General features: G+C 38.5%; 2 protein-coding genes across 3 annotated transcripts in view; one reads left to right on the forward strand and one right to left on the reverse strand.

The window, feature by feature from the left end:
- On the forward strand, positions 1–4,825 carry LOC108250436 (vitamin D 25-hydroxylase). Of its 2 annotated transcripts, none has more exons than XM_017440320.3 (5): positions 1–444; positions 1,632–1,791; positions 1,895–2,527; positions 2,656–2,985; positions 3,502–4,825. In XM_017440320.3, exons 1-5 carry the CDS (start codon positions 208–210, stop codon positions 3,717–3,719), a joined length of 1,578 nt encoding a protein of 525 aa, XP_017295809.1. In that variant the 5' UTR covers positions 1–207; the 3' UTR covers positions 3,720–4,825. The 2 variants fall into 2 exon arrangements, with proteins under 2 accessions (XP_017295809.1, XP_017295818.1); XM_017440329.3 differs by having other exon boundaries at positions 11–444; positions 1,632–1,773.
- A 1,278-nt stretch (positions 4,826–6,103) lies between these two features.
- Positions 6,104–14,451, reverse strand: part of pde3b (phosphodiesterase 3B) — a 44,923-nt gene continuing 36,575 nt past the window's right edge. The window contains exons 13-16 of the mRNA XM_017442006.3: positions 12,168–12,371; positions 11,834–11,995; positions 10,341–10,593; positions 6,104–8,985 (exon numbers count right to left, since the gene is read on the reverse strand). Coding sequence (XP_017297495.1) covers positions 8,783–8,985; positions 10,341–10,593; positions 11,834–11,995; positions 12,168–12,371 — 822 coding nt within the window. The 3' untranslated portion in view covers positions 6,104–8,782. The remainder of the gene's footprint in view (positions 8,986–10,340; positions 10,594–11,833; positions 11,996–12,167; positions 12,372–14,451) is intronic.

The following is a 14,451-nucleotide window of genomic DNA, read 5'->3' on the forward strand; positions in this document are numbered from 1 at the left end:
ACTTAATTATTACTAAAATGAGCCGGATTATTGACCCAGAGCAGAACAAAGTTCACCAACAGTTGACTCTGACTTTCTGGCCAATCTTGGGCTTAGAGGCGGGGGGACAGAATATATGCAAGATGATACATATGTGCTTCAGTTCCTCAGAGGAGAACCCGAAGTCGGCCGGCACTTTGTCTGCAGGGAACAGAGGGTTTTGTAGAGATGGTTTCACTGAAATCCCGCTCTCTGATGCCGGTGTCCGGCGCAGAGGCTGTGCTCGCCGTGGCCTGCCTGGCTGCGGCTCTCCTCGCCTTCCTGCTGGTCCGCCAGCTCGTCAAGCAGAGAAGACCCCCAGGCTTCCCTCCTGGTCCCTCTCCCATCCCTGTCATAGGAAACATTTTCTCTCTCGCCACCGAGCCGCACGTCTTCCTCAAGAAGCAAAGCGAAGTTCACGGACGGGTAAGAGCGTGGGACAGCCTGGAGCGCAGTTTACCGCAGCTGAGCTGACATGTTCGTGCGACGGGGGGGCGGACGGAGCGCGCGCTGCTGCGCACTTACAACCAGAAAAGGGACAAAAGACGCTCGCTCTTTTGTTGGGGAGATGCAGGTTTTGATTGGAGGAGAAAAGCTGACAAATCAGGAACTCCCAGAAATAAAAACCTCCTCCCGAGAAGACATATTCTTCATCTGCGCAGATTTTTTTTTTTTTACAAAGTGTAGATATTTTTTTCAATCAGAAAAAAGATGCATAATGCAATGCGTATAGTACCGTTCACAAGTCTGAAAACAACCCTAAATTTTATTTATTCATTATTATTATTTGCAGTTTGCTTCCAAGAACTCAGCCGTTGTTATAGGTCCATCTTCTTTAGTCCTCTGCTCTTTTGAATGTCTTTTAATTTATTTATTTTTGTTTGTTACTCTTTTTCTGTCCAGTATTTATACCTGACTATGACAACATGTTGTGCAGTTTGTCCTAAAAGAAAAAAAAAAAGTTAAGTAAAGAGGTGGAGGACTTCAAAAAAACTCCAGCAGATAAACAATGAGGGAAAAATCAAAACCCTGTCACATAACCTGAGAGATGCAGATTACCAACTGCATCTGCGAGTTTTCAGCTAATAGTTCTTTGGGATTCACCTTGTTGATGCTAAAACAATATTTAATTTAGTTAAACTGATTATCTTTGGGGGGTTTCAGATTCAACTAAAAAAATTGAGATCAAATTGTGTCTTTGGACAAGTAACAAAGTATCTAAAGATGTGATTTAAATTTAAAATGTCTGTTGTGTCAACTCAACACTGGTTCATCTCCTCGGCTGTTTTATGACTGAATGAGTCACTGGTCAGAATTAAGTGCGTTAACAAATTCCTTCAGGTTTGTTTGTTTGTTCCTCTGACTCATCAGAAGCAAAATATGAAGACACAAGGGATGACTCAAGGCATGTGTAGATAAACTGATACTTTAGATGGTAAATTCTGACCTTCTTATTGTACATATCAGACAAGTTTAAATGTTTAGGTTAAAAACGGCAACAATTAAACTCCTGTATAACTGGCAAATTGAAATATGTCTCTATTCTTTAGCTAATTGGAAAAAAACATGTGTGTGGCTACCTAATAATGATGATTCAATGTTGTCCCTTTCAGATTTTCAGTCTTGACCTTGGAGGCATCATGACTGTGGTACTGAATGGATATGACTGCATCAAGGAATGCCTCTACCATCAGAGTGAGATGTTTGCTGATCGACCATCACTGCCTTTATTCAAGAAAATGACCAAAATGGGCGGTAAGATGCTGTTAAATGGTTAGTGTATAATAAAAAAGAGATACCTAAAATATGGGACAGTGATTGATTGAATTTGAAATAATTAGATTTTCTTTTCTCCTTTTTTTTTTCCTGAACAAAGGGCTTCTCAATTGTAAATATGGGAAAGGTTGGATTGAACACCGCAAACTGGCTTGCAACTCTTTCCGTTACTACGGCAGTAGTCAGAGACTGTTCGAGAGAAGGATCACTGAGGAGTGTATGTTCTTTGTTGACGCCATTGACAAATACAAGGGCAAACCATTCAACCCCAAACACCTCGTCACCAATGCAGTGTCCAACATCACCAATCTGATCATATTTGGGCAGCGTTTCACCTACGACGACCGCAATTTCCAGCACATGATTGAGCTATTCAGTGAGAATGTGGAGTTAGCGGTCAGTGGCTGGGCTCTCCTGTACAATGCCTTCCCTTGGATTGAATATCTGCCATTTGGGAAACACCAGAAGTTGTTCCGCAATGCTGCAGAGGTGTATAACTTTCTACAGGAGGTGATAAACACATATTCCCAGGGCAGGGTAAAACATGAACCACGCCATTATATTGATGCTTATTTGGATGAGTTGGAGCAAAGTACAGGAAATCCCAATTCCTCCTTTTCTTATGAGAACCTCATCTATTCAGTGGGTGAGCTTATTATTGCTGGCACAGAAACCACGACCAACACCCTGCGCTGGGCTGCGCTGTACATGGCCATGTACCCTAATATACAAGGTAACAAGAAGATGAAGCATCATCTTAACATGAGAACTTTTATTCGATGATAAAAACAAATATTGTGCATTATTGTTTTTAGAATCTGTTTGCTCAAAATGTGAATGTCTCTGTTTTTCTTTTCAAAGAGAGAGTACACAGAGAGATCGACAGTGTCCTGTCCAATGGAAGACCACCTTCAATGGAGGACAAGCACAGGATGCCCTATGTGGAAGCAGTTCTACATGAGGTTCTTCGCTTTTGCAACATTGTGCCTCTTGGTATTTTCCGTGCCACCTCCCAGGATGCAACAGTCAATGGGTACACGATTCCCAAAGGCACCATGGTGATCACAAACCTTTACTCGGTGCACTTTGATGAGAAGTACTGGAACGATCCGAGTGTCTTTTCACCAGAGAGATTTCTTGACAGCAGCGGCAACTTTGTGAGGCGCGAGGCCTTCCTTCCATTTTCCCTAGGTTAGTGTTTCTGTTTTCCTACAATTGTAAAACCCCAAATTTTACTCATGAGACAGTAACCTGTCAGTAGCTTCTTTATTTGCTCTAAAATAGCTGTTAGAAATCACATTTAAAGGTCTAAAAAGGTGGTTTTCAAAGTAAAAGGATCCCACTGTGGACACTTTGTTTAGTCTTTGCCATTTTCTTGATTATTTTTCTTAGGTTCTATCTACAACCTTATTTGAAGAAAAGATTAAAAAGAAATTTAATTGAAATTTAAAATTTAATATATCAATGTTCAGATAATTAAAACCTATATAAACTGAAAATAGTACAAGCAAATTTACCAGTGTGCCGTAACATGAACTTTTCATGCGAGTACCAATTTGTCTTGGGCTTTTGAGGTGACCAGTGGCTATCATTTTGAAGTGTTTGTAGTGTTCATTTTTGCCAATTTTTTTCTTATATTAGGTTAGCTAAGTGCTATGCCTGTGTGTAACCGAGAAAATAAAAGAAAACTTTTTTTTCTGCTTTCAGGGAGACGACACTGTGTGGGTGAACAGCTGGCCCGAATGGAGATGTTCCTCTTTTTCACCACCTTGTTGCAGAGATTTCACCTTCAATTCCCCCCAGGAACCGTGCCGACAGTCACTCCCAAACTAGGAATGACCTTACAGCCCAAACCTTACTCCATTTGTGCTGTCCGCAGACAGCAGAAACTGTCCTGTGCAGGAGACACTCCTTATCACAAGTAAGAACGCTGGCTGTTAGAATGGCTTGTGCAATAGTCTTTTCATAGAATCTTTAGTGACAGATGCCCCTCTACAAACAGTTTATTCAACCACTATTGATTTTTTTTTTTTTGGTGAGCAATATGCATGTTTGCACAGTACTTTTAAACAGAGGCAGCAAATGGTGAAAGGATATCCTGGGAACTCGAGTGGGCTATTGATTTAATTCCCTGAGCTCCTGCACCCAGAAAATGAAATATTTGTGAACCTTGGTGCAATGGTGATGGCTTAGGTCAATGATTTATACTGTGTACACTTATGATGGTTCACAGCCCTGCTGTAGTCAGACAGCTTTGGGGAGATAAATGACACCGGTTCTTCGTGCAGTATGTGTTGGGCCAACTGGGACTAACGGACTTTCCAAGAAAGTTCTGAACAATGTGTGTCGAAGCTGGAGATGGGCCAAGATTGACATCATCTGGACTGACTCTGACCCCTTCTCTAGGGATGCCGCTGTTTGGAAAATCTTTCTCTTAGAAAGCAAATCCAACCCAGATGGCTTTCTTGAAACAGACTGTGCAACACTGGTTACTGCTGAATGGTGCTTATCAGTACTAAGAATGTACATTTATGTGTAACAGTAATGTTTGTTTGTCCTTTTTTTTCCAACCCTGGTTCTGTAAAATGTTTATCTGTGTATTCATTAAGTGTTAAGACATTGGTAAAATGTCTACGTCTTAAATGTGTATAGAACTAGAATTTATTATCATATTGTTTGTAATTATTATTTGAACAATATGACTTCAGATGTTCTGATGCAGCACTAGCAGAAACATTTTACAGAAACTCTTCTGCTGATCTCTCAGGGTCAGTATATGTAAAAAGAAAAGTCATTACTTGTCCTAATTTTAACTTAAATTAAGTTCCATGAGGGTGAAAAGCAACTTTGTGTTTTTGCACCTTTTGTTTACAGTTGTTAAAGAAGTTGTGCAGATTTAAATGTGTTGACATGTAAAGTACATAATTTGACTGTTTTATGATGAAACACATGTTGGTGTAACTTGTAAGTATAAAAAAACACATTAAAAGAAATGCAAAAGAAAATGTCATGTCATAAATAAAGAAAAAAAGATCTTGCAATGCAAAGGTTTGCCTGGAGACACAACACTTCTATATGCTTCTTGTTACTGAAACCATTCCCTCTTAGACTGTCCCATCTGCTTTTGCTCTCGTGCTGCCTTGGCACCAAAAGCTCAGGGTCTGAGTGCTACGGGACAATTCAAGATATTCAAACTGATGAGTGCTGAAACCTCCATGGTTCTCCATCATATTAATGTGCCATTCAAGGAATTTAGAAAATCCTTCACCTTAAAAGTTCTTCATGCACCTCTTATCCCCAGCAGGCCTACCTTTCCTGATGACCACTTTTTGTTTATTTACTTTTTATTATTCAGAAGGTGAAGCTGGGCTGAACACTTCAAGAGTGAGAGTTTAAGTAAATCTAAAAAACAATCGCAGAAATAGTCCCTTAGCTATTTCTTTCCGATTTTGGTGTTTCTAAGGTCAGTTGATTGTGGTGGCTGACTTGAATTGGGTTGACCCAAAAGTTAATCAGTTGTAGATGATTACTTTCTGACAATTTCAATAAAATCTATCCAGCGCTGCTTGAATTGGATTAAGTCTACCCCAGCGCACATTTACAACTAATTACATTTTTTATGGCAAATTTTCTAATATTCGAGTTGTTCTCAATGTGTGAGTTAATATATATATATACATACATACACTTTTAGCAAAAACAAAGACACTAAACTTAGAGATTGGAACGCATCTTGTAACCATTTGTGGTGTTTTACTTTGATACATGTCTGTGTTTGCTTTATTTCACAGAGGTGACTACATTCACTTTTATATGCAGCTCATGTGAATGACTTACTTTTGGAGAAAGCTCCCCTAGTGGTCACACCAGAAACTGCAGCTTTACATTAATAATTGTTTTTTTTGCACTGGAGGCTTTTGATTGTCTGACATTCTGTATTATAGTGTTGTGAAGAATTCCAGAGCTGGTGAAGCTGGACATTGACAATATGAGTCCTTAAATGTGATTTGTTTGCTTTTCCCAAAGCAGAAAAAGTCTTTGTTTGTGGGAAGTTACGCTTTTAGCCCCTAACAAGTGCAACACAACTTAAGAGTGACAAAGATGTCAAAGTTTGCACATGCTCACAATCTCCTGAAGGGAGGGGAAAAAAAGTGAAAACATATGTATGGCTGTACAATGGGTGCTTTAGATTCTTTATGGTCATTTTTTTTGTTTGTTTATTGGTGGTGGCATGGACAAAACAAAAAACAAAACAAAACAAACAAAAAACAGTGTATAATGTGGATTCACACAGACACACAAACACCAATAAAGTAAAAGAAAATCAGTGAGAATTGCTGATTACTTTTAGGGATGGTGTTTTATGACATCTATAAATAACAACAAAAATCTGCTGTCCCCCAGTGTCCCACAGTGTAGATAAGGGTGAATGGTTACATTAGACAAACGTACGTATATTGATGCTACATAAGGGTAACAGCTGTTCATAGATGTATTTATGGCACAATCATCAGAGGACACTGTGGTTTGAAAGACTGCAGTGAGAAGCCAACAAACATTTACAACTTAATGAGCTGGAACATGTCAGGTCAGGGGTTACCAGGGCCTTATGATCCAGCTTGGGTCCATGTGAGAAAACAGATGACAGACTTGTCAGAATATGTACGATTATGGCTTTGACCCGATTACAACTCTGACTCTGGCCACCATCACTACCGCTTTGATCCTTTTAGAGAATATCTGACGCTGCATGTTGCTTTTATACAAACAGTACTTGAGCCAGGAGAAATGTTGCCAATCAGCGCAGGGAGGGTTTGGCACTGGTCGTGTCAAGTGACACAACAGTGATCCGAGTTGATGGAGGAGACGAGAGTGGTTATGATACAGAACAGGAAAGGGGCTGAAAAAAGTGGAAAAATAAATTCAAAACCCCTTTCCCTCCACAACAGCTTCACATCTGGAAAGAGATAAACACTCTGGAAACACAAAGGTGATTACAGGATGTACAATATGTCAGCTGTGAGTAGAAAACAGATGCATTCTTTTGATTATTTCAAAAAATATATATTTATATGCACATACTTTTTTGTACAGTGGCTAAACACTTGTTTGGTATTAAAAATGTGCACATCTGTATCTATTTTTTTGTCTTTAAATATAATATTACTCAATTTACACTGCTTGCTTAACATCTTCAGCAGAGGTTATTATAAGGTGATAAAAGAACAAGGTGACAATTCTGTCTTCCCTTTTATATAATGTCCTAATCTATTGGAATGCCAAGAGTTTGAACGGACAAAATTAGAGAACTATTACTTTGTAACTTGCTGCGTGATACTTCATAAAATATATATAAGTATATATGAACAAAACCAAAGTGACATGAAACCCTGCATCCCTTCTTTACACACTGGCCGGGTTGTGGGTTTGGAAAAAAAACTCTTTAAAAAAAAAAAGGAAAATATAAGTGAGGTGTGCATCTAGTTTGTCTAAAATTCATCTGCTAACAAACAGAAACACACTTAAACTCTGTACTTAAAAAAAAGCCTATTATGTTTTAAAGAACTGCAAATATGATGGTGTTGTGTTGCTGCAGAAAAAACATTTGCAGTTTGCTGACAACAATGAAAAGCTTCTCTCCAGTGAGGTTGTAATTTTCCAAACAGTGTAAGAGTTACCAAAAGATAGCAAAAACTGTGTGTTCCTCTAACAAAGACAATTGCTTCAATTTGTTTGTTGTCAAGTTGTTCATTAAGAGATTACAAACGACTTCAATCACCCCAATTTCGAATCTCCTTAGTTTTTAAAATGTATTTTATATTACTGATATAAATTCTTGCAAAATAATTATTCAACTTTGCTTGAATCCTGAGTAACCTTTAAAAAAAATACTTGTAATCAAAAAGCAACATGAAGAATCCGTTCACTGAATCAGCACTCCTGATCTGAATGCAACATGTTAAACGCCAGAGAACATTTTACTGATTTCAAACCAAACGTCACTAAAATGACACACAAGGACTCACAAATTACATACTAAAATGTTTTTAAAAATGTGCTCTCTTTCTCCCTGCTCATTCTCTCTCACTATCACATTCCTGACAAAAATATTCACGCACTCAAGCAAAACAAAACAAACACACAAAAAAAAAAAAAAACAGAGGAAAAAAATAAAAGAAATAGACAGGTGGTACACATGAATAAAAGCATCAAAAATGATGCGGATATAATGCTATAAATCAGTCAACATTTCATCAATGTCTGTGTGACTGAGTCTGATACAGTGTTTCGTGTCACCAGCAAGGAGAGAAAACTACACAAGCCAAGACTCTGGGCCGATATGAACTTAGTAAAGTTTCAGACAGGCACATCATTATTTCTTTTTTTATATATATCTATATCTATATATATAGATATAGATATATATATAGAATAATTCAAAAATATACTTGACACAGAGGCTGAAAGAGTTTCAGTCTCTTGTCTTTCCATAAATGAACTGTTCACTTTGGTAAAGGCTTCTCCTGCTTCAGTATTTTCCTCTACCTTTCTCTTTTTTAAATAAACAGGAACTATTTTGTACCTATTGGGAGGTGTTAAGTGCTTTGCATTCAAGGCAGCATCACAGCCAATTTACCATGGAGGGAAAGTTAAGGCTGAACCCCATCCACACTCTGCTTCTGCACCGTCGTCAGTTCTGGGTGCACTTGACTCTCCATGGGATGAAAGTGCATAGGGGTTGGGCCCCCACCGTTGCAGTAAGGATCCGCTCACAGTAATAAGGCCTTTTTGTTTCTCCAAAAACACTGTGACTGCTTAAGCATTTGAGTGTCTGCACAGTGACTCTTAATGTGTGTGTTGTTCATTAGATAGTGGGAATAAAGTACGTTTTATGTGCATTTATAAACTATGTCAGTTAAAGGCAGATGGTGGAGGGATTCGTGTCCTCACACAGCTACTCCGCTCTGCTCGTTCCTCTGTCCTCCTGCTACTGACGCTCCTCTCCCTCCTCTTCCTCCTGGATCACCTGGATGTCATCTGACGGGGAGGTGGGCAAGCTGTCTTGCTGCTGCTGTTTGCCAAGCTCTTTGCTCTTCTCCTCCTCTTCGATGATCTTCTTCCACACCTTGTGGTTCTCTGTCAGGTGCTGCATGATGCAGCTGAATAACCTGCGACGACTTTTCGTCTTTCCTACAATGAACAACAGGCAGGCATATGTTAAAGAATATTTGGACCGGAGCAACTTTTGACCCTTTTTTTTTTTTGCTGAAGTCAGAGGTTATCTGGCTTTTGTGACCTGATGTAGTGACTGAGAAGATAAATACAGTAAATGCACTAATACTGACATCTAACTGTCATTTACCAAAATGGTTTAGAAAATAGAAAATAATTGGGGAATAAAGCTCAAAGAAAAAAGAAATTTATAAAAGTGGCATATTAAATAATACGATCAAAAAAGAACTTACTGAAGGAAAGAGGTTAAATTAAGACCGTATTTTATGTGATAATGATTGATTTTGCAATTGTGCAAAGTAGCCAGCAGCCAGTGAGAATCACCATATAAAACCTTCATTCAGACGCATTTTTGCCGACTACTTTTTGCTGGATGACCAAAAATATTTTGTAAACATTTGCCTCGAAGAGCCCCTGTGTTATCCCCGATCTGCATAACGATGCAAAATGTAATTTTATTCACAATAAACGGTGATTTTCTTCCTCTCCAAGTTTGTTTTTGATCATTTTTGTCGAGTCGTGGGCACAGCCATCTTTGAGCAAGGAAGCAAGCAAGCGCCGTTGTTGTAACACCACACTGATTGGACAAGAGTTCTCATCTATCTGCCAAGGCTTCTGATTGGTCGTTTTTCCAGGCAGTGGATGACAGATGCCTGAATGTCCAAGAATTGGATTTTACCAACCAAAAGGAATTAAAATCTCCAGTCAGTATGTTTTTATACAAGATAACTGCTGATTTTGGACTCTTCAAACTCCTTCCCAGCCTTGTTCCAAATACCAGGAAAATGCATTTCTGGTGTTCCAAATTACCAATTTTTCTGGGGGAAGGGCCCTCACATTCCTACAAAGCTAACATCACAGTTGGTTGAGGAGTGTTGTGTAAGTACCAAGTTGTAACCAGGAGGAGCAACAGGGCAAAATCTGTGAACAGGTTAGTTTTTTACCGTCATTCATATGACTGAACAAAAGCCAAGAAAGTCCAATCACTGCAAATATTTCATAAACTTCAAAAATCCCCTATGTAAGATTAAACATTTTAGTGACATTTTGGTATGAAGAGCGTAATTGAGCGATTCCTGCTACATATCAGTTTGTTTTCAGTAGTGACATCTACTGTTAAAGATGAAAACTGCAGTGAGTTCTGCACATTTAAATCAGTATAAACTACATTTGTACAAAGCACGAGTATAGTTTCTTAAGTAAGTATAGTTTCTTCTTTAATAGCGTTAACTTGAAAAGAGAAGTGCAGCGTGATAAGAATCACTGATATCTCAAACTGGTATTAATGAAAAGCTGTGAATGCTAAATCTAACCTGGTGCCAGATCATCTTCTAGCTCATCTTCCTCGTCCTCTTCCTCATCCGTTTCCACCTGCCCCTCATCTTCATCGTCATCTGATTCTGCTCCATTAATCCACTGGCCAGGAAGAAGACCAGCAGCATCATAGGAGTTACACAGCGGTCCCACAATATGGGTGATGAAGGACTCCTGCAGCTTGGCCAGCTGTGGGGAGGAGCGGTCCATGAAGGGGCTGATGGGTAATCCCAGCCGAGCTTCCTCATCTCCCTGCAAATTAAAAACAAAGCTTTAATTATGATACTTAATGCTTCTTTCATATTGCATTCAGGCCTCCTACACAAACTTAAACTTCTGCACAAAGAATGATCATTTCAGCTGGGACAGCAGTGTAATGATCCAGTCACAAGTGGACAGCTCTAAATACTAGATAAAACTTTTAATGAACTTCAGCCTGTTCAGCAACATACGGAATGACGTGTTTTTATACATAACTCAGCAAATGTGGAAGAGGTGAATCAGAAACTTGTTACTGACTGAATAATGCTAAAGTGCAGATGGCTGAATGTATTTGTGAATTTACAGAAACATCAGGAGACACTGACACATGTTTATTTACATGTGGAGCAGGTAACTAAGTTTGGATGACTCAGGACAGATTCTAACTGCCAGGTGTGAACAGCTGTACTTAGAGATGTTTCCTTGTGATTAGATCAGTCAGGACACATGTTAGTGCCAGGTCTGAAAGAGGCCATAAAGTAATTAGCACGTGGCTAATTACCAATGCTAATTGGTGACCATAAGGCTCCAGGTTTGAAACTGTGTGTTGTAGTGAAAAGAGACTCGGTACCAGCAGATACCCAACAGAAAGATCCAGATTAGTGTTGTGAATAAAAATACTGAAAAATCTCCAGGTTCCCATCTTGACTTTTGAGAGAGTTTTGTTATTAAAGTTCATTTTCACAATATAAATGACAAGGGGATGTGCCCACTTCTGTGTGCACTTTAAACTTTCAACTATGACATTAAACAAACAGATGTGTTTTTTCCCCCTAATTATCCCCAGAGACTCCAGGTAAACGAAGGGTCTGTTACTTTTATAAAAGCCATTTTCCTAACTCTCCCAATAGAAACAATTTCCCTAAAACTGCAAAACCTACTCAACTAAAAACTACACTTTTTGTAGCATCGATAAAATTAAAGAACTATAATAAAATGCTTATTTTTTACATGCTATGACAAGAGACAAACATATCGTATGAAAAACAGAAAAATACATTTTATTGTGTCGTTGTAAGTGGACTTATCTGGATTCTACCCATATTTGTGGAAAACAAATTAAAAAATAAACAAGTAAAAATACCCCAGGTTGTTTGTTTTTAAGAAAGTTGGATCTACTTATATTATTAGGGTAATTTTTTTTTCTAAAATTGTATTCAAGGTATTGTTTTAAACATGATATGACCTGCAATAAGTAAACACTCCTGTTGTGATGGTGTGCAGTCTGTACCTGCTCATAAAACTCATTGACAATGCCTTCTGTCCACTTGATGTGCAAGTCCCGGACTTTGGCTGGTCCATTGATGTCTGCCAGCTTGATACACACTTGACACACAAGGAGTCTGTCATTCTCATTGGCCCAATCAATTCCTGGACTATTCACATCATTCACCTGTCAACGAATAAACATAAGCAGATGCCTTAATATAAGTTAACCAATTGATCTAGGATTTGTTATGCTACGTACTCAATGAAAATTAACCAAGCAACATATTGATGAGTCAAGATTTTGTCATAAAAGTGTGCTGTGTAAACCAATTTGTTTTAGATTCGTCATCACAGACCTTGGAATTGAACTCAGCCAGAAAGTCAAAGTGCTTCTTGAGGTCTGTGGCCAGTATCGCCTCGATGACAAGGAAGCGAAAACGCTTGAATTCCACGTGATCAAGATTGACCAGGAAATTGTACTCAGGCTGGGACAGATAGAGACTCCAGGCGGACGCAGCATGATGGTTCTCCAGTACCGAGCGGTCATTGTACAGCACCGCCTACAGTTGACAGGAAGGAAAATCAAAGCTGATGAAAGCAGTGGAAAAAATACCAACTACGAAGATTCCCACTATTTCCTCTAGAAGATTAGAAATACATTTTCTTACATAATGTGTCTGTGTATAGGTTATGCAACGTGTTATGGATTTAAAAATAGCAATCACTCAATATGGAGATAAAGGGACACAAGCATATCTGGTTATGAAAGAGGCACATGAGTAAAGGATGAGCAGGCTAAAATGCCATTGGCTACAAAGAAAAACGTAAGATCTTTTCAACACACATGGTGGTCAACCACATCATTGGGAATCAGTTGGTTCAAGGTCCTTCACCGTTCTTTTGACCCACTTTCCGAGGAGTGAGAGTGCTATCACTGGACAGATTGGTAAAACAACATTTAAACTGGGGCAAGTGCTTAACTATTTCATCTCTTTGTTGAATTACAAAGGACGTGAGATAGCACGCTGGGATTAACTGTAGTGAGGAGCTAATCTTGCTTGTGACCTACATTTGAAACAAAGTAAGTGAAGATAATGTTGTCTGGAGACAGTAAATGACTCTGACGTCAAAAACCACTTAAGTTGGTTTTGTGTTAGGAAGCACGTAAAGAAAAGGGGTGACTTAAGTTAAAGATTAACTGACAAATTGGGTGACAAACTACTTCAGGATTCGCACAACATGATGCAGTCAAAGTGCAGGGGTGTGTTAAAGACAAAAAAAGGAACATGCAGTATTCACCGCATTGGTAGGAAACAAACAAACAAACAAACAAAACAATAGTAAAATTTAGCATTTCGAGATTTTTAAACCCGAAGAATGAATAAAAATAGCTATGAATTCAAGAAAGCCTAGTTTTACTTAAAAAAGATTATTATTTATTGAATAAACACGGTGTTCTTTTAAAACAAAGCTAACCTATGCCCACAGTTTAGCAAAATATGGACAGATTATTGATTTGTTCCAGCAGTTCAAAGGGAGTTTCAGGTTGCATTCAGGAGCACATGGTATACTTACAGAAGTAAAAAATATGTTTTTTTATTTCAATCTTGCATGGGAGGTTAATTGGTAACTCTAAATTGTCACTAGGTGTGAGTGAACGCATGAATGGTTGTTTGTCTCGTTTGTCCCTCTGTGGCCTTATGATGGACTGGCAGCCTGTCTTTGGTGTGAGACGGATGGCCAAACCACATTTTAAAAGTTTAAAATTGGAAACACTTCACAAAATGAGGACACAAATCTAAAAGCACACCTTGTTAATTAAGAGAACTGATTAGCAAATGACTTAGTTTGCTCCCTCAGCTGGTCTCAGGTGGACTCTAACATCGTCCAGAGGATGTGTAGCCCACTGTACATCCACCTTTATAAATCATTTTTCATTTTAACAGCTGGTAACCTGATATATTACCCCAGACTGATAGTTGACACTGAAGTAAAAGCTAATCAGAACTACTTTTTGTCTACAAGAGTTGTAGATTTATGTTTAGTTTAGAGGTGATGCTCTCGATTTGAAAAAGGCAGATGAAAGACACTTATTATCACCTAGGTCGAGTCTGCGTTTGACTGTGAAGTTGTTCTTGCCTCTTCTTTGTCTGCACCACTTCAGTTTAGTCTGATTTCTTTAAAACCAGTTCACTGAGCTACACATGGCACAGCTAAACTTTGTACAAAGTCACCGGCCAAGCAGCAGAAAAAAAAGATGTGTCGGGATTATCTCCTTTGCTTTTTTGGTTGGAACAAAATAAAAAACATATATATTTTGAAAGCAACAAATTACATACTTGAATAAGCAAATATTAAAATGAATAAGTAAAGCTCCAGATTAGAAGTAATGCGAGTCTGTATTACATCACTACAGAGAGGCTGTCACGTGACTATGTGCAAACATACAGAGCTTGTCTCAGCTCCAGACACCAGTGTTGATATTTGATTTGGCACTGTTGATTTTCAAAGAAAAAAAAAAGAAAAATAGAGGTCAGGTTGAAAACTTTGCAAACAATGACCCTCTAAGCTCGGATAACTCAAATGACAGACAGTGATAAGCATGATGTTACATTTTTAGCTTCACATTGTTTATTTTAA

The sequence above is a fragment of the Kryptolebias marmoratus genome, linkage group LG15 (genome assembly GCF_001649575.2).
Source record: "Kryptolebias marmoratus isolate JLee-2015 linkage group LG15, ASM164957v2, whole genome shotgun sequence".
NCBI classification, from domain to species: Eukaryota; Metazoa; Chordata; class Actinopteri; order Cyprinodontiformes; family Rivulidae; genus Kryptolebias; species Kryptolebias marmoratus.